The following is a 26,932-nucleotide window of genomic DNA, read 5'->3' as shown; positions in this document are numbered from 1 at the left end:
TCCTTCACCCCTAACATTCTCCCTCCAACCCACTTCACTTTGGTTCACCCCTTCTACACCAACCACCACCCCATCTTGGTCAAGCAACCCCACAGGTCTCAGCCACACTTTGGCCCAGGGTGCTGGAGCCCAGGGCAGGAGGGGCCAAACTGCCTCCTGAATCAGCTACACAAATAATGAAGCATGGTGGAGATGGAATTGTTTATTTTTAAAAAATCGCTCATCTGCCACGGGAAAACACTGTCCAGAGCATACAATGGTTGAACAAGGCAGCAGATGCTGCAGCCGTGGAACATTCCGGCACCAAGGGCCCAGGCCCAAAACCGCCACTTGTTTCTTTCTACCATGATGCATGACCTGCCCAGTTGCTCCAGCTCACATCCCATACCTGGTTACCGAGGGTCCAGGTCATCACCTGTGGCCACAGACCAAGCCTCTCCTCCTTATGGCTCTTCCACCCCCCCCCCCCACCCCATCCCACCAAGGTCTCACTGCCTCACCCATCACTGGGATACAAACCCCAGGCCCTTTACATCAACATTAATGTCCAGAACCATCTTTCATTACTTAACCTTACTGAAGATTTTCCAATTCTCAAACCGATCTGAAAGAATTTGACTGGATCCACACGATGATTAGCTTAAATCAACGTCATCGCACCAACAATCTGAATGGTACTAGTACATTAACAAGACTGCAGAAGAGCTCCGGATTCTGTGGTAGGATCAGGCCAGACTACACCCAGGGAGCAGACAACAGGAACCTCATGTGGTGCTTTCCACCACACAACTCCTTGTAAATGCTGGTGTTGATGTACACACCCCGTGAGATGGCATGTGGAGAGGTAACAGTGGCAGGGGTTCTGAACATCAGGTTGATAATCAGACAGTTCCTCCTGTCCAGAGGAACAACAGTCTGAAACAGCACTTCAAACCAGTTGACGGATAGCACAGTGGTTAGTGCAATGCTGTAACAGCGCCAGTGATCGGGGTTCAAATCCCACGCCCTCTGTAACGATTTTGTATGTTCTCCCCCCGCCTGGGTTTTCTTCCACCATTCAAAACGTACTGAGGGTGTAGGTTAATTGGGTGGCACGGGCTGGTGGGCCAAAAGGGCATGTTACCGTGCTGTATGCCTAAAATTACCTAAATTTATACTCATTCTGGCACATTTTTATCATGGGATACAAATCAAGTAAACTATTTAAAACTAATCTTGCTTCTGATAAAGATGAGCAAGTGTAGCCACCAGCAAACCCTCTCAAACAAGTCCTTAAAATACATGGTTACAAAACACGTCACTGAAATTGCTATCTCGGGTTACTGCTGGGTCTGCTGTACTGAGTGGCCACTGCACTCAGGTTAGAATGTCCTGGGCATCGTGCTCCACCAGCAGCGCCACGTTCTTCACATCTTCGCACCAGCAATCCAACCGCTCCTTCATCCCTTTAATCTGAAAAGCAAGGCAGGGATTAACAATAAGAGTCTCGCTGCACAGTAACAAGACCAAAGGGCCAGCCTGTCCATGCCCCACAACCTGCCCTCCTGCTTTAATCCCATGCCACCATTAGGCCTGGGCCCCTCCAATCCCCTCCATGTAATTATCTGTGTTTCTCAAAGGAAGATGATGCACCTTCCTCCACCACTTTGGCAGCTCTATATGCCCACCACATTGTTCCCTCATTCCTTCTGAACCCCTCAACTTATTGTTATGCCCTCGTATATTCCCCTACTCTAGTAACCAGACTCACTATTCACCTCATTTATGCTTCTAGTGATTTACAAACCTCAAAAAGATTCCCTCCAACGATTGAAGAAAAACTGGCCTAGTTTTTCCAGTCTCTCACAATAACTCAACTTCCCAAATCCTGGTAACAACTTTGTAAACCTCTTCTGCACCCTTCCCAACTCGTATCCTTCTAGGTGACCAAATCTGTACACAATATTCCAATTGTGGCCTTACCCAGTGTCTTGTACAACTTCAACATGATGTCCCAACACTTGTGTCCAATGAAGCCAAACACCCCAAAATTCTCTTCACTTCTGTCTACTTGTGCTGCCATCTTTACAGAGCCATGTAGTTGCACCCCATGGTCCCTCTGCTTCATTACACTCAAAAGAGCCCGGGGAGTGACGCAGCGAGCCCGGGGAGTGACGCAGCGAGCCCGGGGAGTGACGCAGCGAGCCCGGGGAGTGACGCAGCGAGCCCGGGGAGTGACGCAGCGAGCCCGGGGAGTGACGCAGCGAGCCCGGGGAGTGACGCAGCGAGCCCGGGGAGTGACGCAGCGAGCCCGGGGAGTGACGCAGCGAGCCCGGGGAGTGACGCAGCGAGCCCGGGGAGTGACGCAGCGAGCCCGGGGAGTGACGCAGCGAGCCCGGGGAGTGACGCAGCGAGCCCGGGGAGTGACGCAGCGAGCCCGGGGAGTGACGCAGCGAGCCCGGGGAGTGACGCAGCGAGCCCGGGGAGTGACGCAGCGAGCCCGGGGAGTGACGCAGCGAGCCCGGGGAGTGACGCAGCGAGCCCGGGGAGTGACGCAGCGAGCCCGGGGAGTGACGCAGCGAGCCCGGGGAGTGACGCAGCGAGCCCGGGGAGTGACGCAGCGAGCCCGGGGAGTGACGCAGCGAGCCCGGGGAGTGACGCAGCGAGCCCGGGGAGTGACGCAGCGAGCCCGGGGAGTGACGCAGCGAGCCCGGGGAGTGACGCAGCGAGCCCGGGGAGTGACGCAGCGAGCCCGGGGAGTGACGCAGCGAGCCCGGGGAGTGACGCAGCGAGCCCGGGGAGTGACGCAGCGAGCCCGGGGAGTGACGCAGCGAGCCCGGGGAGTGACGCAGCGAGCCCGGGGAGTGACGCAGCGAGCCCGGGGAGTGACGCAGCGAGCCCGGGGAGTGACGCAGCGAGCCCGGGGAGTGACGCAGCGAGCCCGGGGAGTGACGCAGCGAGCCCGGGGAGTGACGCAGCGAGCCCGGGGAGTGACGCAGCGAGCCCGGGGAGTGACGCAGCGAGCCCGGGGAGTGACGCAGCGAGCCCGGGGAGTGACGCAGCGAGCCCGGGGAGTGACGCAGCGAGCCCGGGGAGTGACGCAGCGAGCCCGGGGAGTGACGCAGCGAGCCCGGGGAGTGACGCAGCGAGCCCGGGGAGTGACGCAGCGAGCCCGGGGAGTGACGCAGCGAGCCCGGGGAGTGACGCAGCGAGCCCGGGGAGTGACGCAGCGAGCCCGGGGAGTGACGCAGCGAGCCCGGGGAGTGACGCAGCGAGCCCGGGGAGTGACGCAGCGAGCCCGGGGAGTGACGCAGCGAGCCCGGGGAGTGACGCAGCGAGCCCGGGGAGTGACGCAGCGAGCCCGGGGAGTGACGCAGCGAGCCCGGGGAGTGACGCAGCGAGCCCGGGGAGTGACGCAGCGAGCCCGGGGAGTGACGCAGCGAGCCCGGGGAGTGACGCAGCGAGCCCGGGGAGTGACGCAGCGAGCCCGGGGAGTGACGCAGCGAGCCCGGGGAGTGACGCAGCGAGCCCGGGGAGTGACGCAGCGAGCCCGGGGAGTGACGCAGCGAGCCCGGGGAGTGACGCAGCGAGCCCGGGGAGTGACGCAGCGAGCCCGGTCAGTGACGCAGCGAGCCCGGTCAGTGACGCAGCGAGCCCGGTCAGTGACGCAGCGAGCCCGGTCAGTGACGCAGCGAGCCCGGTCAGTGACGCAGCGAGCCCGGTCAGTGACGCAGCGAGCCCGGTCAGTGACGCAGCGAGCCCGGTCAGTGACGCAGCGAGCCCGGTCAGTGACGCAGCGAGCCCGGTCAGTGACGCAGCGAGCCCGGTCAGTGACGCAGCGAGCCCGGTCAGTGACGCAGCGAGCCCGGTCAGTGACGCAGCGAGCCCGGTCAGTGACGCAGCGAGCCCGGTCAGTGACGCAGCGAGCCCGGTCAGTGACGCAGCGAGCCCGGTCAGTGACGCAGCGAGCCCGGTCAGTGACGCAGCGAGGCCGGTCAGTGACGCAGCGAGGCCGGTCAGTGACGCAGCGAGGCCGGTCAGTGACGCAGCGAGGCCGGTCAGTGACGCAGCGAGGCCGGTCAGTGACGCAGCGAGGCCGGTCAGTGACGCAGCGAGGCCGGTCAGTGACGCAGCGAGGCCGGTCAGTGACGCAGCGAGGCCGGTCAGTGACGCAGCGAGGCCGGTCAGTGACGCAGCGAGGCCGGTCAGTGACGCAGCGAGGCCGGTCAGTGACGCAGCGAGGCCGGTCAGTGACGCAGCGAGGCCGGTCAGTGACGCAGCGAGGCCGGTCAGTGACGCAGCGAGGCCGGTCAGTGACGCAGCGAGGCCGGTCAGTGACGCAGCGAGGCCGGTCAGTGACGCAGCGAGGCCGGTCAGTGACGCAGCGAGGCCGGTCAGTGACGCAGCGAGGCCGGTCAGTGACGCAGCGAGGCCGGTCAGTGACGCAGCGAGGCCGGTCAGTGACGCAGCGAGGCCGGTCAGTGACGCAGCGAGGCCGGTCAGTGACGCAGCGAGGCCGGTCAGTGACGCAGCGAGGCCGGTCAGTGACGCAGCGAGGCCGGTCAGTGACGCAGCGAGGCCGGTCAGTGACGCAGCGAGGCCGGTCAGTGACGCAGCGAGGCCGGTCAGTGACGCAGCGAGGCCGGTCAGTGACGCAGCGAGGCCGGTCAGTGACGCAGCGAGGCCGGTCAGTGACGCAGCGAGGCCGGTCAGTGACGCAGCGAGGCCGGTCAGTGACGCAGCGAGGCCGGTCAGTGACGCAGCGAGGCCGGTCAGTGACGCAGCGAGGCCGGTCAGTGACGCAGCGAGGCCGGTCAGTGACGCAGCGAGGCCGGTCAGTGACGCAGCGAGGCCGGTCAGTGACGCAGCGAGGCCGGTCAGTGACGCAGCGAGGCCGGTCAGTGACGCAGCGAGGCCGGTCAGTGACGCAGCGAGGCCGGTCAGTGACGCAGCGAGGCCGGTCAGTGACGCAGCGAGGCCGGTCAGTGACGCAGCGAGGCCGGTCAGTGACGCAGCGAGGCCGGTCAGTGACGCAGCGAGGCCGGTCAGTGACGCAGCGAGGCCGGTCAGTGACGCAGCGAGGCCGGTCAGTGACGCAGCGAGGCCGGTCAGTGACGCAGCGAGCCCGGTCAGTGACGCAGCGAGCCCGGTCAGTGACGCAGCGAGCCCGGTCAGTGACGCAGCGAGCCCGGTCAGTGACGCAGCGAGCCCGGTCAGTGACGCAGCGAGCCCGGTCAGTGACGCAGCGAGCCCGGTCAGTGACGCAGCGAGCCCGGTCAGTGACGCAGCGAGCCCGGTCAGTGACGCAGCGAGCCCGGTCAGTGACGCAGCGAGCCCGGTCAGTGACGCAGCGAGCCCGGTCAGTGACGCAGCGAGCCCGGTCAGTGACGCAGCGAGCCCGGTCAGTGACGCAGCGAGCCCGGTCAGTGACGCAGCGAGCCCGGTCAGTGACGCAGCGAGCCCGGTCAGTGACGCAGCGAGCCCGGTCAGTGACGCAGCGAGCCCGGTCAGTGACGCAGCGAGCCCGGTCAGTGACGCAGCGAGCCCGGTCAGTGACGCAGCGAGCCCGGTCAGTGACGCAGCGAGCCCGGTCAGTGACGCAGCGAGCCCGGTCAGTGACGCAGCGAGCCCGGTCAGTGACGCAGCGAGCCCGGTCAGTGACGCAGCGAGCCCGGTCAGTGACGCAGCGAGCCCGGTCAGTGACGCAGCGAGCCCGGTCAGTGACGCAGCGAGCCCGGTCAGTGACGCAGCGAGCCCGGTCAGTGACGCAGCGAGCCCGGTCAGTGACGCAGCGAGCCCGGTCAGTGACGCAGCGAGCCCTGTTCTGGTGAGATTTACCCAAAGTTCACAATCTGGTCTGCATCTTGTTGCAAACCCAGGTAACCATCACTGTTCACTGTAACACATATTTTGCATCATCAGCAAAATCTACTCACCTTGCCACAAGCATCCTTGTCCAAATAATTTATGTATATTACGAAAGCAAGGGTCCTGGTACTGAACCCTGAGGTACTCCACAAGTCATGGCCCTCTTGTCTGAAAGACTGCCCTCTACACCCACTCTCTCACTCAGCCTATCATTTTTTTTAATCCAGTGGAATGTTTCCCAACATTCAATACCAATGGTTTTCAAATGTTTTTTTTTCTCCTCACATTCCACCATAAGTAATCCCTATGCCATAAGGGCTCTGAGATTAGTAAGATATTACTGAAGGTGGTATGCAAGTGGAAAGAAAAAGTTTGAAAACCACTGTTTTAATCGTACCTAATTGACTCGTTATGTGCACTGTTCATAACTCCAAAGGAAATGGGGCAATGACAATTTTTCTCATGCAAAATATTTCAGTAACAATTGGGTCTCGAGCAGTGCTTCTCAACCTTGTTTTACCTTGTTTTACCCCCATCAGTAATCCCTTACTAATCAGAGCACCGATGGTGTTGGGATTACTGAAGGTAATATGTGAGTGGAAAGAAAAAAATTTGAAAACCACCATTCTACCCCAACCTACCATGTGGGACCTTCTCGAACACTTCACCAAAATCCCTAACACGTTAACTGCCTTGTTCACCCTCTTCAAAATATTCTATAATCTTGGACTCACCCCAATAACATGACAGACAATAAAAACAGTTCAAGAGGTTGGCATTGCAAAAACATGAGAAAACTCATATTATCGCCGAGAGTTTTAACTTTTAAACCAAGTGTCAGTGAAATGCTACAGTAAAACCCGTTATTCGGAATTCAAGCAACCAGCAAAAAAAATCACAGAAAATGGGTAAAAAATACGGAAGTTTAGAACTGGCATGGCTCAACGTTAGTTTTCCCTTTACTCGACATGCAGTATCAAGCAACCAGAAAACTCACTTATCCAGCATCTACCAATTGACGTAGGTGCTGAATACCATGAGTTTACTGTACTGAAATTCTGATTCCCTGGGCACTGACCACAGATCTGGGGCATACCTGCTGCAGATCCAACACTCGGGGCTGGACCCATGTCATGTGAACACGCTCATCCACCTCATCTATGCTGCCCTTCACCAGCCCCACAGCTAGTGCCTTCATCACCAGTAGTTCCACCTGCAGGCAAAAAGCAATGAGTACACAGCAGACAAATGCAGCCAGCTCCACTCGCCCGACAAAGCTGCTCCAACACAATGGACTGTGCAAGGCAACAAAATCATCATGGGGGCAGGGGGATCGTCACAATGGGATAAGAGAGCGAAATCTCATTTGAAGCGATGCATGCAGTTCTGGTCACCCAGTTGCAGGAAGGCCAGCCTGGTTGGTGTAGAGGCTGTGCAACGCTGTTACAGCGCCAGTGATCGGGACTGGAGTTCGAATCCCACGCTGTCTCCAAGGAACCTTCTCACAGGGACCTTCTCCCTGTGTCTGTGTGGGTTTTCCCTGGGGTTTCTGGTTTCCTCCTAACCTTCAAAACGCACTGGGGTTGGGGGGAGGTGTAGGTTAATCAGGCGGAATGGACTTGTGGGCCTGTTACCATGCCGTATGCCTACATTTTTAAAAAAATTAAAATGAAAAGATTCATCAAGATGTTACAGAGAAGGGTGGAACTGAATTATAGGACGGGACTTTTCAGCCTGAAGCACAGGAGGCAGAGGGGTGACCATGATGGTTTGATATCACAAGGTAATCAGGTTAGTCATTCAAATTTAATTTTAAATTTAGACAGTTCAGTAACAGGCCCTTTTGGCCCACAAGCCTGCGCCATTCAATTACACCTAAATGACCTACAATCCCTGGTATATTTCAAATAGTGGGACGAAGCTGGAGTCCCTGGAGAAAACGCACACTGACACAGGGAGAACGCATAAACTCCTTATAGACAGCATGGGATTCGAACCCTGGTCCTGATTGGTGGCGCTTTAACAGCAATGCGCTAACTGCGACATCAACCGTGTCGCTCCTTATCCCTCCCATGAGGTTTCTAAAACTAGTGGGCATAGATGTGTGAGAGGGGAACGATTTAGAGACTTGAGGAACACATTCACAAAGAGGGTTTGTGGAACGAGCTGCCAGACATGGCAGAAAAAGGGGCATTCGAAACACCATGGACAGCTCAAGGATAGGTGGGAGTTTTGGAGGGTTGGAGTTTTGGAGGAATGGAGTCTGAACGCAGGCTCCCTCAGACAGTTGTGGAGAGGCTGGGCTGAAATCTTGTTCCATGTTGTAATTCTGATTCCACTGGGTTCATCTCTGGGCTCTGAACACAGAACCTCAATGTAGTGTTAGTTCCCAACAGTATGGGACAATTTATCCCACATGGAAAGATCCAAAAAAAGACCCACTCTTCCCCAGATGGGCTTCCAATGTCATGACATTAATCATTCTACACATTTTAAATTAGCACGAACTTGCCAGTGAACATCTCACCTCAGTAACAGGAACCTTGGCAATCTGAGAAATCTCTTTGAAGGTCAGCTGCCGGTGGTTAGCTGGACGGGTAAATGTCATCTAAAAAAGAACATTACTTCCTCACAATGAGACACACTCACTAATGAGAAACACCAACTACACTGCTGGGCATCTTTCAACCTGGACCCCAATTGGATGTCAAAACAGAATAAAGGAGATTACTGCATGATACTAGAGTAGATACATCACTGCATTTTGGCAAATCAAAGAAAGGCAAGTCTTTCACAGTAAACGGCATAGCCCTGGAGGGTATTTCAGAACAGAGAGACCTCATGAAGTAAGGAGTATAGAGACCTGGAGTATTGTTGAACAGAAGGACCTCATGGTGCAGGGTTCGTAGGGCCCTGGAGTGTGTTGGAGAACAGAGGGACCTCAGGATACAGGGCGCATAGAGTCCTGGAGTGCTGTATAACAGGGTGCAGGTGCATAGTTCCATGAAAATGGCAACTCAGATGGACAGGGATGTGAAGGCGTTTGGCAGACTTGCCCACATTGCGCAGGGGATTGAGTACTGGCGAGGGTTGGGACTCGTGATTCAACTGTACAAGGCATTGGTGAGACCACTCTTGAAGTTCTGTGTGTAGTTCTGATTTCCCAGCTCTATGAAGAACATCAATGAAGTTGGAAAGGGTGCAGGAGAAATTCACCAGGATAATGCTTGAACCAGAAGGCATTATCCTGGTGAAGGCTCTAGGATTTCTAGAAGGCTCTAGGATTTCTAGAAGGCTCTAGGATTTCTAGAAGGCTCTAGGATTTCTAGAAGGCTCTAGGATTTCTAGAAGGCTCTAGGATTTCTAGAAGGCTCTAGGATTTCTAGAAGGCTCTAGGATTTCTAGAAGGCTCTAGGATTTCTAGAAGGCTCTAGGATTTCTAGAAGGCTCTAGGATTTCTAGAAGGCTCTAGGATTTCTAGAAGGCTCTAGGATTTCTAGAAGGCTCTAGGATTTCTAGAAGGCTCTAGGATTTCTAGAAGGCTCTAGGATTTCTAGAAGGCTCTAGGATTTCTAGAAGGCTCTAGGATTTCTAGAAGGCTCTAGGATTTCTAGAAGGCTCTAGGATTTCTAGAAGGCTCTAGGATTTCTAGAAGGCTCTAGGATTTCTAGAAGGCTCTAGGATTTCTAGAAGGCTCTAGGATTTCTAGAAGGCTCTAGGATTTCTAGAAGGCTCTAGGATTTTATATTTGCATTAAAAACAAGAGGATGTCTAGGGAGTGGATCGGATCATGCAAGGTCAAAGGAAGGAATTTGTTTGGTCAGAGAAAATGGACAAGGCATCTGTGTTTGTCATTAAACAGCAGACACTAGCAGCGTGCCAGATGTTGAGGGATATCAGGGAAGGGAAGTGAGTGCAGTTATTATTTCAAGGGAGGTGCTTAGAAAGCTGAATGGTCTAAGGGTGGATAAATCTCCCGGACCAGATGGGTTGCAATCTCAGGTTCTAAAAGAAGTAGCTGTATAGATTGAGTAAGCATTAATAATGATCTTACAGGAATCAATACAGTCTGGCATGGTCCCAAAGGACTGGGGGGGGTGGGAAAAAAATCACAAACATCACCCCACTGTTCAATAAGGGAGGGAAGCAACAGATCTCAGTGGTTGGGAAGACATTGGAGTCTATTGTCAAGGAGGATGTTACAGAATACTTGGAAGCTTTAGCCAGAGCATCAAAGGTTATGGGGAGAGGCCTGGGCAGTGGGGCTGAGTGGGAGAATGGATTTCTCCCACGTATTAAATGGCGGGTATTAAATGGCGGGGCAGACTCAATAGGCTGAATGGCCCATCTCTGTTCTTATGTCTTATAGTAAGGTCTTAAGGTGGACAGGTCTCTGGGCCAGATAGGATTTATCCCAGGTTATCAGAAGGTGCCAACAAAATTGCTGAGGTCTCAAAGACCATGAACAAGTGAGTGAGAATGTATAAATCTTCATCAAGACCTCTGCGATCTCTTTACTTTCCTCTCACTGTGAAGATTGGCACTAAACACTTATTCAAGGCCACGACCGTTCTGCAGTACCCATTAATTCCTCCTTCTCATCTTCTAAAGGATTTGTTGACTTTATCACTTTAAGCTTTATATCTATTAAATATTTTACTGTACCACTTTTATGTTAAATTGTTATTTTATATAAATAACAGCCGCTCCCTGTGACTCCACCACTGGTTTAAAAACTCCAGTCAGAAGCCACATCACAAGCCCCAACTGTTTAGATCATCCTGTGCGAGACTTTGTGCTCGGGTCCCAACCTTCCCTCAATTTTTCTTGCTCATTTCCTCAAATTACTCCATCAGATTTCAGAGAGAGGAAGAACGTTCACAAAACCTTCCCGGCAACTTCAATCAGTCATTGCTCTTTGAACAACGAGGGAACCCTGTCTCTTAAAACACCCTCCAGTAACTTTCTAACCTATGACATACAGCGAGCTGCTCTGGCATTGGCTGGTTTGAGCTTGCAGCCCTTCTTAGCTAAAGGTAGATTACCCATCCTCCAGTTCATCTGCGGTTAATGAAGATACAAAACTCTCTGCTAGGGCACCAACAACACACGGCCTTGCTTCACGCAAAGTCCCAGGATTTAGTTTGGATACCCAGCTCGATGTAGATTTTCCTGTTGGCTCTGAAGGGTCTTCCTCTTTCCTTGGCTACTGAGAAAGTTTTTTCTGATTATTCAGTTTTCTCCCCCCTCCTAATTCCTTAAATAAATGACAAAATACAAAGCCCTCAAGTGAGTAAGGCGACTGGACTGGGAAGCAGTGGACCAGCTAACATGTTTAAACGTACCTCCATTAAGCAAAGAAGTTGGATCTTCTGCATCAGCCGAAGCTCATTGGCTCTCAGGTCTGGCTGGAATCATAAAGCCGGATTAGATGATTACTTAGGAACTTCTCCTCGAATCTTCCCAGACCAGGCCAATCCCCACCCAAGCCCCTCACCATCCTACAGTCTCCCCCTCCAGCCCTCTCTGCTCCATTTCCACTCCTCCTCTCCCCTTCAAATCATCCCACATCACCCCTACAGCTCCCCTCCTGCCCAACTCCCCTCAGCCTCCTCCTGCCCACTGTTTACCCAACCCTCCCACCCACTCAACCCCTTTTTCTGAAACCAACGTCTGCCCCTTTCCAACCCTCCATCCCCAACAGAAATAAGGTACCTGCTGACCCCAGGATGTTTTCAGAGCTTGGAACCTCTCCACATTCCCACTATTGAAGGCATATAACGTGTCAATCAGCCACTGCTTGTCAGTGGTCCGGAGGGACTCCAGCACCGGATGCATCAGCTGGCAATAAAACAGATTTCTAGCATTTTGTATTCATGACACAACTACAAATAATTAATCTTTTATCACCTGAACACTCACAAGTTCTCCAAAGTTGTAGACTCCTTCACCCAGCAGTCCGGCCAGTCCAAGAGTAAAAGCTCTTTCCTGATGCTCAGCAACTGAATCAGATACAACAGTAGTTTAGCCCCGAGTTCTACCACTCATTGTCAAACAGTACCTCTGAAAAATCAGATCAAGGGAAGACACCCAAGGGGGCAGGCCCTGACACCCAAGGGGCCAGTGTCAGAATAGCCTCCTCTTGTACCAGCAGTTGGGGAAGGAGGTGGATGGATGGAACATAAACAGAGAAAGTCTCTTCCAACACAATCCTCTGAACCAAGAGACAGAATTTATATTAAAAATAATTGAAAGGGATTTATTTCATCCTGAAATTCCTGGGGCAGAATGAAGTGAAGAATTCTACATTGGTTGATTAAGCTCAGTTTGAAACCACATGAACAATGATATTTAAAGAATTAAAACATTTCTTAAGCAGGCATTATATATTCCCTCACAGGAAAGGAAATCAGGGCCAACAGAGAAAATGGACCGGAAGAGTACACGGACCAGTCCTTCACATTGTATCAGACCAAAGCACAACACCCAAATGAATCTCATTCCCCTTTCATCACCCCCCTCCCACCCCATTACAATCTCTCATACATGACATTTAGAACCATAGAACATTACAGCACAGAAACAGGCCCTTTTAGTCTGTGCCAAACTATTCTTCTGCCAAGTCCCACCGACCTGTACCCCAACCACATCCCTCCATACCTCTCCCATCCATGTGCCTGCCCAAATTCATCTTAAATGTTAAAATTGAGCCCATATTCACCACTTCAGCTGGAAGCTTGTTCAAAAATCTCACTACTCTCTGTGTGAAGAGGTTCCCTGAAACTTTTCCCATATCCCATCTCCTCTCATTTGTATCTCATTAGTGGAAAAAACATATCTACATTTACTCTGTCCATACCCTCTTAATTTTAAAAACCTCTATCAAATGTCCCCTCATTCTTTTACGCTCCAGGGAATAAAGTCCTAACCCGATTAACCTTTTTCTGTAACTCCGTTCCCGAAGTCCGGGGAACATCCTAGTAAATCATCTCTGCACTCTTTCTATCTTATTGATATCTTTTCTGTAGTTAGCTGACTAAAACTGCACACAATACTCCAAATTTGACCACACTGATGTCCAATCTGGAAACACATTCCATCCATCTCCCTGTCAATGCTTCTCACGATTTTACAAACTTTGTAAAGGTCTTGTCTCCCACTCTGTTTCAGGCAGCTGCAAATCTGTCTGCCAGATTTCACCCCCACCCACCCGTTCACCAAAGCCACATGGAGCCTCTCTCTCTCTCACTCGCGCTACCAAACACTGCACTCCACACTGCCTTCTTCACCAGTCTTGATAAAGGGCTTTGGTTCAAACCGTCAACAATTCTTTTTCACCCTTTGATGATGCTCGACCCGCTGAGTTTCTCAGGAGGAAAATATACTAGTTCAGAAAGATAGAAGAATTATACAATGCAATACACTGTATACCCAGAAGGCCAAGAAGTATCTATAGAAAAAGAATCCTTGGGTCAGTGTTGAATAAAAGACAAACATTACCAAAAAGAGCAAAAAGTTTGATGATTGGAGGACAAAGCCACTGAAAAGGTTCACTGAATATAAAACACAACTAGACAAGTAAAAATTTTCTACCAATAAAGGAAAAATGAGTTAGTTAACATGGGTGTGCGAAGAGCTGAGCTCAGAGTTCCCAATATTTACTACTCTCTTTACCTGGAAGATCTTTGATGTCAATGCAGCCCAAAAACCTCAAGGCATCCTTATAGTAAGAAGCATAGTTTCCAACAATCTGATAGTACTTGCTGGAGAGATCATAAAACCGACCGTGAACTGATGTGATCCCAGGGAGGTTGGTGAGCATCTCATCCACCTCCTCAATAGTTTTCTGGAAGAGAAGATTGAAATGCATTTGCACCTGTTGTGACAAGAGGGGACTGGACAAAGTATTTACGAGGTGTACAATCACACACCAACATTTCCCCAGGAAATGTACCCCACTTAAACAGAGCCAAAGGATACATCCCACCCTCCTCCCAGGTCATGAATCCTGTAACTTTAGCTCTGCCATGTCCCAGGTACATATCCCATTATCCAATCCTGTTCTGTAAACACCACCTTGCAACTGCCAGAATAGGCATCAAAATGCTCAGGGAAATCCCTCTTTCTAGCGTAATATCTGCACAACATTCCCGATAACATTCCAACTCTCATTCCACATCCCCACCTGTGCCCTCTGCCCAACAGACTCACCCACACTCAATACATGGATTTGTGAAGGCCAATGTGCCAAAAATTCTCTTTACAATCCTATCTACCTGTGATGCCACTTTCAAGGAATTGTGTATCTGTATTCCCAGATCCCTCTGCTGCAGTATATTCCATAGTACCCTACCGTTTACCATGCACCTCCTACCCTGGTTTGCCCTTACAAAGTGCAACACTTCACACTTGTCTGTGTTAAAATTCCATCTGCCATTTTGCAGCCCATTTTTCCCAGCTGGTCCACTACATCTACACCTTTGTGTCATCTGCAAACTGGATGATCCAGTTTACCACATTACCATCCAGATCATTGATATAGACAACAAACACAGATCCCAGGCATACCACTAGTCACAGTCCTCCAGTCAGAAAGGCAATTCACTATTGCTCTCTGGCTTCTCTCGCAAACCCAATGTCTAATTCAATTTACTACCTCATCCTGAATATTGAGTGAATGAAACATCCTGAATACTGAGCGAATGAAGCTTCTCGACCAATTTCCCATGCAGAACCCCAAGTCCATGTAGACAACATCTGCTGCATTTGCTTCATCAACTTTGCTGATGACCTTGAAATGCTCCCCAAGATTTATTAGACATGACCTGCTACACACAAAGCCATGTTGACTTTCCCAAATCAGTCCCCACTATCCATGTATGTGCACATCCGGTCTCTTAAGATGCCTCCCAATTACTTGTCACTACTTATGTCAGATTCAGATTTATTGTCAGAGTACATACATGACGTCACATACAACCCTGAGATTCCTTTTCCTGCAGGCCAGGCAGAATTATCACATATTGGTAGTGCAAAAAAACTGTATATGGTGTATATGCGTAAGCAAAGAACAGTAAATAGATAATGTAAGCAAACAGACTGTGCAACAGAGAGAATTTTTAAAAATCAATAAAGTGCACAAGAGTCCTTAACTGAGTCCCTGATTGAGTTTGTTGTTGAGGAGTCTGATGGTGGAGGGGGAGCTGTTCCTGAACTTGGTGGTGCAAGTCTTGTGGTGCCTCTACCTCTTTCCTGATGACAGCAGCGAGAACAGAGCGTGTGCTGGGTGGTGTGAATCCTTGATGGTCGCTGCTGCTCTCCGGCACTGTGTCCCCTGTAAATTTTCTCGATGGTGGGGAGGGTTTTGCCTGTGATGTCCTGGGCTGTGTCCACTACCTTTTGGAGGGATTTACACTCAGGGATATTGGTGTCCTCACATAAAACCATGATGCAGCTGGTAAGCACACTTTCCACCACACATCTGTAGAAATTTTCCAGGGTTCCCAAAATCAAACCTAACCTCCACAAACTCCTGAGGGAGTAGAGGTACTTTCTTCATGATGCCATTAATGTGTGGATCCAGGAACGATGCTCCAAGATAGTGCCTCTGATCTCCCAATGATCACTGGAATGCACACCTCTAGCTTTCTCTTCCTGACTCACAATAGGCTCACTGGATTATCTGCATTATTCTGAGATCTTTCTTAACATTAGCTATCCTTCAAATGCTCTAACTCCTCACCCATGGGTAAGGACATTTTAAATCCCTCTGCATTATCTGCACTTATTCAAAGTGCCAGGGAATATCCTGTCAGGCCCTGGGGATAGATCCACCTTTATTTGCATTAAGACAGGAAGTACCTCCTCCTCTAATCTGTAATGACCACTGCAGTTTTGTCTCATTTTTATAGACTGTGTCTAACTCGCAGGTAAATAGATGCATGCAGAGATGACCACACTGGTCAATAAGACCAATTGTGTTTCCTTTATATCCTTTAGCTCTTAATACTTCTGTAGAAGTTCTTGGGATTTTCCTTCACCTTGTCACCAGAGCAACCTTATGCCTTCCTTCAGCCTTCATTTCCTCCTTCAGTGGTTTCTTGCCAATTCTTCAGTTCCTCCCATACGTCATTTGTTCCTTGCTGAGTTTACCTGCTTTGCACCCCCTAGTTCTCAACCAACCACAGGCAGAGAGAGGGAGGGAGAAAGAGAGAGGGAGGGAGGGAGAAAGAGAGAGGGAGGGAGAAAGAGAGAGGGAGGGAGGGAGAAAGAGAGAGGGAGGGAGGGAGAAAGAGAGAGGGAGGGAGGGAGAAAGAGAGAGGGAGGGAGGGAGAAAGAGAGAGGGAGGGAGGGAGAAAGAGAGAGGGAGGGAGGGAGAAAGAGAAAGGGAGGGAGGGAGAAAGAGAAAGGGAGGGAGGGAGAAAGAGAGAGGGAGGGAGGGAGAAAGAGAGAGAGAGGGAGGGAGGGAGAAAGAGAGAGAGAGGGAGGGAGGGAGAAAGAGAGAGAGAGGGAGGGAGGGAGAAAGAGAGAGGGAGGGAGGGAGAAAGAGAGAGGGAGGGAGGGAGAAAGAGAGAGGGAGAAAGAGAGAGGGAGAAAGAGAGAGGGAGAAAGAGAGAGGGAGGGAGGGAGAAAGAGAGAGGGAGGGAGGGAGAAAGAGAGAGGGAGGGAGGGAGAAAGAGAGAGGGAGGGAGGGAGGGAGAAAGAGAGAGGGAGAAAGAGAGAGGGAGGGAGGGAGAAAGAGAGAGGGAGGGAGGGAGAAAGAGAGAGGGAGGGAGGGAGAAAGAGAAGAGGGAGGGAGGGAGAAAGAGAGAGGGAGAGAGGGAGAAAGAGAGAGGGAGGGAGGGAGAAAGAGAGAGGGAGGGAGGGAGAAAGAGAGAGGGAGGGATGCTCCTTTTGGATTGTAGTGTAGGATGACTGTGATTGGCTGAGAGCACCAGGGGTCACTAGGTTCGCACACTTTGTCAAAGCTCGCAACCTGCCCTACACGGCCGAGGAGATTCGCTCCATGACCCGAGGCTGCCCGGTGTGCACTGAGTGCAAGCCCTTCTTCTGTCCAGAGAACACCCACGTCATCAAAGCCACCCGCCCCTTTGAGCGTCTCAGCATGGACTTCAAGGGGCCCCTACCTACATACTTACGGCAATCGATAAGTACTCCAGTTTCCTGTTCGCTGTGCTCTGCTCGGACATGACCGCCTCCTCAGTCATAGAGGCCCTGCACAGAATCTTCGCCATCTTCGGGTACCCCAGTTACATCCACAGTGACAGGGAGTCCTCGTTTATGAGTGTGGAGCTGCGGCAGTACCTTCTGGAGCGTGGTATTGCTTCAAACAGGACCACCAGCTATAACCCACACAGTAATGGGCAGGTCGAAAGAGAGAATGCCACCGTCTGGAAAGCGGTTACGCTTGCCCTCCAGTCCAAAGGACTCCCCACCTCTCACTGGCAGGACGTGCTCACTGGTGCCCTACACTTCATCTGCTCCCTCCTATGCACTGTGACCAATGCCAATCCCCATGAAAAGATGTTCTCTTTCCTGAGGAAATCCAAATCGGGAACAACCAAACCGGCATGGCTCACAGTTCCCAGGCCAGTCCTCCTGCGGTGCCACGTCCAGTACTCAAAGAACAACCCCTTGGTTGACGGAATGACTTTGCTCCATGCGCACCTGCATTATGCCTACATTGAGTACCCGCACGGGCGGGAGGACACAGTCTCGGTAAGGGACCTAGCCCAAGCCGGATCAGGCCCAACCCAACCTCCCCCAAATCCTTCTCCCCCAGGACATGTGCTTTAACAGAGGGACCAGCACCACCCCACCAGCTCAGGTCAGACTGTCAACAAAGATGTTGGGGAATTGAGAGAAGCAGTGGCCACACCTGACGAGCCTGCCAGCAACACGACTCCAGCGACCCCAATCCCGGCACCACGGCCGTCATGCCGGATGACCAGGTCCCCTGACCGGTACAGCCCCTAACCTCCACCGGGCCCTTTTTTTCTTTTTTTTTTTTTAAAACAGCCTTCCATCCACCCCGGGGTCAGTTCTCAAAGAAGGGGTGAATGTGATAGTACAGATTCTATCACCAATGTGTATATGTACAAATTGTAGTGTAGGATGACTATGATTGGCTGAGAGCATAGCCACATCTATTGGCAAGTCTTAAAGGATTGCTCCTAGCCAGACCAAGTCATTCTGGACTGGTCAACCTACATGTGATATGCTCCAGTCTTCTAGTTAATAAAAGCCTTGGTTTGGATCAACAAGCCTTTGATTCTTTCGACGCGCTCTACACTGATGAACTGCTCAGACTAACCCTCTGAGATGCTATTTAACAATATTTATTTATATTTATACAAGTCATACATATAACTGTAATCACTTGTAAATACGTGTTTTATGTCTGTGTGTTTGCATGTTTTTAAAACAAGGACTGAAGAATGTTGTTTCATCCAGTTGTACTTTACAATTGTATGATCATAAACTTGAACCTTTCCTAGTCCAGAGTTCCATCCATATACCCTCAGATGATTCTCATTGTACGCTCGTGTTTTCACCCCCAATCCTGTCCAATTTCGTGTGAAGCCAATCAGCAGCCTTCAGCTCAATCTTTACCAAGGTAACAAAGGTGTTGTCAGTGCTATTAGGTACCCAATCTTCCCACTGACTTCAGGGGGAAGCTGCATGGTTTATCCGCACGTTCATCCACATGACAGGTGTTCGAGTAGATCCTCTGAAGGAAGTATCTGCTGTAGATGATTCTGGGAACATTGTTGTAGAGGGTCAAACAGTTCAATAACTTGCTCAAATCACTTCCTTCACCCTTCCTGGTAGGACGCTGTTTAATCTCACTGCTTTCTGGTCTATCAGTGAACAAAATATTCTTTTAACTCTACCTTTGTCACTGGGAGATCGCCCACATTCAATTTCAGCGCACCAATTGCAGTTTTGCAGAGAATTACGGCCTCATCGCTGGATTTGACCTAAATAAACAAATGTGAGTAATCTAAATTAAATGAAATTAAACCTGGTAGAACAAAGGCAAAAGAAATCAGAACACTAACCTTTTCTTTTGTTTTCTCCAAAAATGTCAGAGCCACATTAGGATCTGCAATGAAATAAATGACATGAGCCAGTACCCTGGAATAGCAATAAACTATTTTGCTTCATTAGGAAAAGTAAAACCCATCCCAAGTCCTACATGCAGTACTATTGCAAAGGACATCACAAACACACCACAGCAGCACATTACAGGTCCCTGCACAATAAAGGACCAAGGGCGATATATTTGCCCTTGTCAGAGGACTTATTACATAATATTTTCTATACACAAGGTGCACCAGTGAGAGGTGACAAGGGTCAGTACAGAGACTGCAGCCCTGCATAAGGTGTACCGGTGTGAGGCGACTCAACAATAGGTTGAGGAATTAACATAGACTAATGGGGACACTCAGAAATCTAGCATCCATTCAAAGGGCCAAACAGCCTTTTGCATCTGAAGGAACTGCACACAGCAGATTAGGAGGGACCTGTTTGCTTCTGGGGATCATCAACATTTGAAACTTGCTCTTTTCAGGCCCCAATACCGCCCATTACACATATTATGGCTCAAGATAGGATTTATGTCAAGCTTCTCTCTGTAACCTTGTTGTCTCATTAGTCACCTTGCATCTCAGGTGCCTTTCTTTAATGTCACCATCCTCCCTCACGGAAAACTGTCCATGTTATGTTTTGGTTTTGTCCCAATTTAGCTTTGTCAGATCTCCAGGGGCTGATGCTCGACTTCAAGTCTGATTTTTTTTTAAATTTTTAATTTTTCACACTGTGAACCATATCAATCAAAATACACACAAACATTTCCTGCTTAAATGTACACAGTGGCATTTTCTCCCCCCTCCAAACCCATTAAACATTCAACATATATACAATAAAACCACTAAACAATGTCATCACACAATGAAAATAAACAACAAAAATGTGTCACCTACTTTTACACACTGGATCAGGTTATTTTGTCTTCTTCTCATTTTATCATTTTAGGGGGTGAAGGTCTGAGGCAAGCCCTCTCTGTTGTGTTTCATGTACGGTTCCCAAATTTGTTCAAATAATGCGACTTTATTTTTTAAATTATATGTTATTTTTTCCAATGGAATACATTTATTCATTTCCATGTACCATTGCTGTACTCTCAGGCTCTCTTCTGATTTCCAAGTTGACATTATACATTTTTTGCTACAGCTCAGGTTATCATAATAAATCTTTTTGGGGCTTCATCCAGTTTGAGGCCGAATTCTTTACTTCTTATATTACTTAGAAGATCTCTGGATTTTTTGGTATGTTGCTTTTTGTGATTTTATTTAATATCTGATTTAGATCTTCCCAAAACTTTCTCAATTTCTCACATGCCCAAATTGCATGTACTGTTGTTCCCATTTCCTTCTTACAGTGAAAACATCTATCTGATAATGTTGGATCCCATTTATTTAACTTTTGGGGTGTGATAACCAATTATACTGTATCATGTGTAACCTTGTGTTTATTATATTCTTCATAGTTCCAGAGCATAACGTTCCCCATATTTCATTTTTTATCTTTATGCTTAAATCTTTTTCTCACTTTTGTTTGGGTTTATAGCTTATTTCATCATTTTCCTTCTCTTGCAGCTTGATGTACATGTTTGTTATAAATCTTTTTATTATCGTTGTTTCTATAATCTCATATTCAAAGCTGCTTCCTTCTGGTAATCTCAATCTGCTTCCCAATTTGTCCTTTAAGTAGGTTTTCAGTTGGTGGTATGCAAACATTGTACCATGAGTTATTCCATATTTGTACTTCATTTATTCAAATGTTAATAAATTATTTCCCAAAAAATAATTTTCTATTCTTTTTCTCTTCCATTCTCTAAAGGAAAGGTGATCTATTGTGAAAGGGATTAGTTGATTTGGCGTCAATAATAATTTTGGTAGTTGGTAATTTGTTTTTTCCTTTCTACGTGAATCTTCTTCCATATGTTGAGTAAATGATGCAGTACTGGTGAACTTTTATATTGCACCAGTTTTTCATCCCACTTATAAAGGACATGTTCTGGTACCTTCTTCCCTATTTTATCTAGCTCTATCTTAGTCCAATCTGGTTTTTCCTTTGTCTGATAAAAATCTGATAGATACCTTAATTGTGCTGCTCTATAATAATTTTTAAAGTTTGGTAGCTTCAAACCACCCTGTTTGTACCACTCTGTTAATTTATCTAACACTATCCTCAGTTTCCCCCCTTTCCATAAGAATTTCCTTATTATTCTCTTTAGTTCATTGAAGAATTTCTCTGTTAAGGGAATTGGTAATGATTGAAATAGGTATTGTATCCTTGGGAAGACATTAATTTTAATACAATTTACCCTCCCTATCAGTGTTAGTGGCAATTCTTTCCAATGTTCTACGTCATCCTGTAATTTCTTCATTAATGGCTGATAATTTAATTTGTACAGGTGGCCTAAATTGTTATCCAATCTAATACCTAGATATTGGATTGCTTGTGTTTGCCATTTAAATGGTGATTCTTTCTTAAACTTTGTGAAATCTGCATTACTCATTGGCATTGCTTCACTTTTATTTGCGTTGATCTTGTATCCCAATATTTCTCCATATTCCTTCAATTTCTTATGTAGTTCTTTTATTGATATCTCTGGTTCTGTTAAGTATACTATGATGTCATCTGCAAATAGACTGATTTTATACTCCTTCTCCTTTATTTTTATCCCTTTTATTTTATTTTCTGTTCTTATCAGTTCTGCCAATGGTTCTATTGCTAAAGCGAACAGTGAGGGAGATAGTGGACATCCCTGCCTAGTTAATTGGTTCAATACAAATGACTTCAAGTCTGCTTGAATACCAATTTCAACTTTGGTTGTGGATGGGGTTCAAGCTTCACAATCAATCTTTTTCCTTCTTTTTCTTTTTTACTATTCATTATATGTTTAAATTAGAATACAAGTCCATGTATTATTATTTCTATGATACCAATCCAAACATTTATTATATTTAATTTATATGGATTTATAATGTATGATTGTATGATAAAACACAATAAAAATAATTTTAAAAGAAAGAAAAGTCTCCAAGCTGTTCCTGAAAATTGATTAGTGGTGAGTGCAGAGTGGATTCAGTGCAAGATTGCTTTAGAAGGATGGAAGAGCACAGGAATTATCAGTTCTAAATGTATAAAGGCAAGATGAGGATTTATAATCTGTGCGCCAGAACAATCGGACGACTTGTCCAACAGCCCAGCCCAGCCCACCCTTCAGACAGAGCAGGCCATCACAGCATCTTAGAGCACATACAGGATTATCAGGTCTCCACTGACCTGATGAGTCTTTGTTATTACTGAACAAACAAAATTTGCAACAGGCCCAATTACAACAAAAATTTGAACACCACAGAAGCTCAATTTAAAATAAAAGTAGAAAATGCTGTGAACACTTGGCAGATGTGGTAGCATCTGCAGAGAGAGTCAACTTTAACTTTTTAAACCAAAGACCAGAACTATACTTGAGAAAGCAGGATAGAAGGTTGGTCAACAGAAATAATATGGACGGGTGAGTCAGGGTTCCAGTGGGAATAAGTAGTAATCATTGAATGACCAAAGGAACTGCTCACACTAGCCATCTGTGACCCTCATATGTACAAAGTAATATTTAATTATTTATTTGTATAGATGAAATATTTGTCCTGCATATGTATTGTTTGTCTGTGTGTGTGTTGTCGGGTTGTGCATCTATGTGTTTTGCACCGAGGACCAGAGAACACTGTTTGATTGCGCTGTACTTGTACAATCAGATGACAATAAACTTGTCTTGAGTTAATGGGGGCAGTTAGCATTTAGAACGTTCAACAGGTCCTGGCTGGGTGAGCAAGGCAAGAAATTCACCTGGAATACAAATGATCAGTTGCTGGCCTGTGGCATGGCACAATGTGGATTTAACAGTATTTCTGGGGCTCACAGGGTGATGCACACACTAGGGCGTGGGTGTTCCCGAGGGTAAACCATTTAAGAATGGTCTTAGGTGTTGGACGCAATTGACAGGGTGAATAAAGGAACCAACTTCCTGAACAGGAATCCAGAGGAAAGGGATAGAAACCAGTTAAGGTGTCTGGGACCATGGTGGGAATGTCCTCACATAGGGACCATGGGATTGAGAATGCCCATTCCCCAGAACATTGCCAATGGCGGAAGAAGTTTAGATTGGTGAAGTTTCTCGGTGACAGGTCAACTGGACACAACAGACTTTTCCCATTCCCCTGGGTAGAAAACGCTCACCTGTCATCTGCCGGACCACATGTAGAACAATCTCCACCAGTGACAGGGGGTTAATCCTGTAAAAGAACATGGCAAAAGCAGAAACATTTAACAAGTTTTCCTACTCCCAGCTTTCCCTCACTCTTATTCCAAACATTTTGGAGCTTGAATTCCTATAAGCCGTTAGTGACAGAATTTGGAAATACATTTGCTTGTCTGAACACAGACTCATAAATATGCACAGTTTAAAAAAGCATAGAAAATTCCAGCACAGTACAGACCCTTCAGCCCATGATGTTGTGCCAACCTATGTAAACCTACTCCACCATCAGTCCAACCCTTCCCTACCTCACACCTATTTTTCTTGCATCCACATCCCAACACATGAAAAGCTTGCTTGAGTTGAAGAAGTGACAAGCAGGCTGGAGAAGGGAGATACAGTGGTTGTTGAGTATTTGGATTTTCAGAAAGCCTTTGACATATGAGACTACTTAAGTCAAGGGCCTATGGTATAACAGGAAACATACTAGCATGGGTAGAGAATTGGCAGATTGGTAGGAAGCAGAGTCAGAATGAAGGGATCTATTCTGGTTGGCTGCCAGGGTTGGTGTTGGGGCCGTTTCTTTTTATATTGTATATTTAATTATTTAGATTGGGGAATGAACAGCTCTGTGGCCAAGTTTGGAGATGATACGAAGGTAGGTGGAGGAGCAAGTAGTATTGAGGAAATGAGGAGACTGCAGAAGGACTGGATGCAGAATGGGAGATCGCTTCGCTGAGCACCAGTGATAGAGACCTCCCAGTAGCCAAATTGGAGGAGTGACACCTTAATTTCTGTTTGGGCACTCTCCGCCAGATGGCATTAACAATGACTTTTCCAGTTTCTGTTAACCTGCTCTCCTCTTCCCCCACCCCTTCCCTTTTCCAGTTCTCCTTCTCCCCTTTCTCTCTCTATTCACCCAGCCATCCCTCCTCCCCTTGATCGCTGCTGTCCCCTCCCTCACTTCTCCACCTATTACCTCCTGCCTTTGTGACCACACCTTCCAAGGGCCTGACCAGGACACTGGCCTGGAAGTGAGCCAGGTTGTCAGTGTGAGGAAAGTGCACTGGGGGCCTGACCTGGGACACTGGCGTGGAGGTGAGCCAGGTTGCCAGCGCGAGGAAGGTGGAAGAGTCCACTGAGTGCAATAAATTTCAAAGTATAAAGCTCATTAAAAGCCTCACCTGTGTTCAAATTCACTAATGAAATTTTCATACAGCTGTAAGAGAAAAAATCTAAATTACAGAAGTTGAAATCGCAAATGTAAATTGGCATAAAATGCATCTTCAACAAATTGCTTACCTTGATTAAACCATCGCCAGTGGCGAAGCAGGGATTTTGGACAAAGGTTTGCAACTGCACAGTGAGCTGGTGCCAGAGTCTGTTCAACAGATCAGTGACAGGGATCAGTCAGCAGCAGAAGTGCCCCGGCCGCTGCCCCCACCCTGGGACCTGCCATGTCCCCTTGTCACCCTCTCCGTGCTGCAGAGACCCCCTCCCCCAGAGACCCTACCATGCCCCAGCCCCCACCACCCCTCCCAACCCCTATTCCCAGCCATCCCCACAGTCCCTCCTTCACACCCCACCATGCCTCACACACACAGCTGTGCCACAGGGTTCCCCTTCCCTTACATCCCCCTCCCCCAGCGTCCTCCCACACCCCCCCCTTCCTCAGGTTCTCCCTCTTCCCCAGGGTCACCACTTAACCCTCTTCTCCAAGGACCCTCCTTCTTCAGACTCCCCCCTTAACTCTCTTCCCCAGGGTACCCCCTTTAACTCTCTTCCCCAGGGTACCCCCTTTAACTCTCTTCCCCAGGGTACCCCCTTTAACTCTCTTCCCCAGGGTACCCCCTTTAACTCTCTTCCCCAGGGTACCCCCCCCTTAACTCTCTTCCCCAGGGTACCCCCCCTTAACTCTCTTCCCCAGGGTACCCCCCCCTTAACTCTCTTCCCCAGGGTACCCCCCCTTAACTCTCTTCCCCAGGGTAGCCCCCCCTTAACTCTCTTCCCCAGGGTACCCCCCCCTTAACTCTCTTCCCCAGGGTACCCCCCCCTTAACTCTCTTCCCCAGGGTACCCCCCCTTAACTCTCTTCCCCAGGGTACCCCCCCTTAACTCTCTTCCCCAGGGTACCCCCCCTTAACTCTCTTCCCCAGGGTACCCCCCCCTTAACTCTCTTCCCCAGGGTACCCCCCCTTAACTCTCTTCCCCAGGGTACCCCCCCTTAACTCTCTTCCCCAGGGTACCCCCCCTTAACTCTCTTCCCCAGGGTACCCCCCTTAACCCTCTTCCCCAGGGTACCCCCCCTTAAATCTCTACCCCAAGGTCCCCCCCTTAACCCCCTTCCCCAGTATCCTACTTTCCCCAGCCCCCCTCCCTCATCCAAACCCCTGGTCCCGGTCCCCGCTCCCCGGCCCGACTCCCTGGGTCCCCGCTCCCCGGCCCGACTCCCTGGGTCCCCGCTCCCCGGCCCGACTCCCCGGGTCCCCGCTCCCCGGCCCGACTCCCCGGGTCCCCGCTCCCCGGCCCGACTCCCCGGGTCCCCGCTCCCCGGCCCGACTCCCCGGGTCCCCGCTCCCCGGCCCGACTCCCCGGCCCGACTCCCCGGGTCCCCGCTCCCCGGCCCGACTCCCCGGGTCCCCGCTCCCCGGCCCGACTCCCCGGGTCCCCGCTCCCCGGCCCGACTCCCCGGGTCCCCGCTCCCCGGCCCGACTCCCCGGGTCCCCGCTCCCCGGCCCGACTCCCCGGGTCCCCGCTCCCCGGCCCGACTCCCCGGGTCCCCGCTCCCCGGCCCGACTCCCCGGGTCCCCGCTCCCCGGCCCGACTCCCCGGGTCCCCGCTCCCCGGCCCGACTCCCTGGGTCCCCGCTCCCCGGCCCGACTCCCTGGGTCCCCTCCCCCGGTCCCAGCTCCCCGGGACCCGGACCCACTTCTTGTTGTACAGCTCCTCCATGCCATGCCATTCCTGCCCCAACTCGGCGCTGCCGCTCCGGCTCTGCTGCTGCTGGAGGAAACTGCTGACATCCCGCATGGCGCCCCACTCCACCCGGAAAAGAAGGGCCGGCTTCCGGTACCGTAATCCACCGGGCATAAGCGTCGCAAGGCAGCGCTACCGTAATCCTCCGTATGGACACTGGGCGCAGCAGAGGCTCCTCTACTGTAAACCAGGGAGGAGAGGGGCAAATGGATCCCGGACACGATGCACCCTTACTGGTGGTCCACAGCAAAGTAACTCAACATCCGGTGGGTGGGAGAGGGGTGCAGTCTTCGCCAGTAGCTTACTGTGATGAGCCATGCACATCAACAGGGATCAGATCTCAGATTTATTGTCAGAGCACATACATGATTCACATACGACCCTGAGATTCTTTTACCTGCAAGCCAGGCAGAATTACGACTTACTGGTAGTGTAAAAAATAAACTGTGTATACATGTAAACCAGTGGTTCCCAACCTTTTTCTTCCAATTCATATTCCACTTTAAGTATTCCCTATGCCATTGGTCCTTTGTGATTAGTAAGGGATTGCTTAAGGTGGGATGTGGGTGGAAAGAAATAAATTTGAAAACCAATCGTGCCTAATTGACTTGTTATGTGCACGGTTTCATAACTCCAAAGGAAATGGGCCAATGACAATTTTTCCCAAGCAAAATATTTAGTAACAATTGGGTCTTGAGCAGTGATTCGCAACCTTCCCGTCCTACTCACATACCACCTTAAGCAATCCCTTACTAATCACAGAGCACCAATGACATAGAGA

The 26,932-nt window shown here is 49.6% G+C and overlaps 1 protein-coding gene across 1 annotated transcript; it reads right to left on the bottom strand.

Annotated features, from left to right (window-relative positions):
* Window positions 1-187: 187 nt before the first annotated feature.
* psmd13 (proteasome 26S subunit, non-ATPase 13) lies at window positions 188-26,249 on the bottom strand. Its single transcript, XM_069904525.1, has 13 exons — window positions 26,105-26,249; window positions 24,479-24,557; window positions 24,361-24,395; window positions 23,158-23,213; window positions 18,909-18,952; window positions 18,741-18,827; window positions 13,522-13,693; window positions 11,770-11,849; window positions 11,563-11,688; window positions 11,193-11,255; window positions 8,375-8,455; window positions 6,944-7,060; window positions 188-1,452 (listed from the first exon to the last, which is right to left on the bottom strand). Exons 1-13 carry the CDS (start codon window positions 26,203-26,205, stop codon window positions 1,357-1,359), a joined length of 1,137 nt encoding a protein of 378 aa, XP_069760626.1. The 5' UTR covers window positions 26,206-26,249; the 3' UTR covers window positions 188-1,356.
* Between the last annotated feature and the right edge of the window lie 683 nt (window positions 26,250-26,932).

This window comes from Narcine bancroftii, chromosome 1, assembly GCF_036971445.1.
Source record: "Narcine bancroftii isolate sNarBan1 chromosome 1, sNarBan1.hap1, whole genome shotgun sequence".
NCBI classification, from domain to species: domain Eukaryota; kingdom Metazoa; phylum Chordata; class Chondrichthyes; order Torpediniformes; family Narcinidae; genus Narcine; species Narcine bancroftii.
The sequence above is the reverse complement of the archived record's forward strand: the minus strand, read 5'-3'. Positions and strand labels throughout refer to the sequence as shown.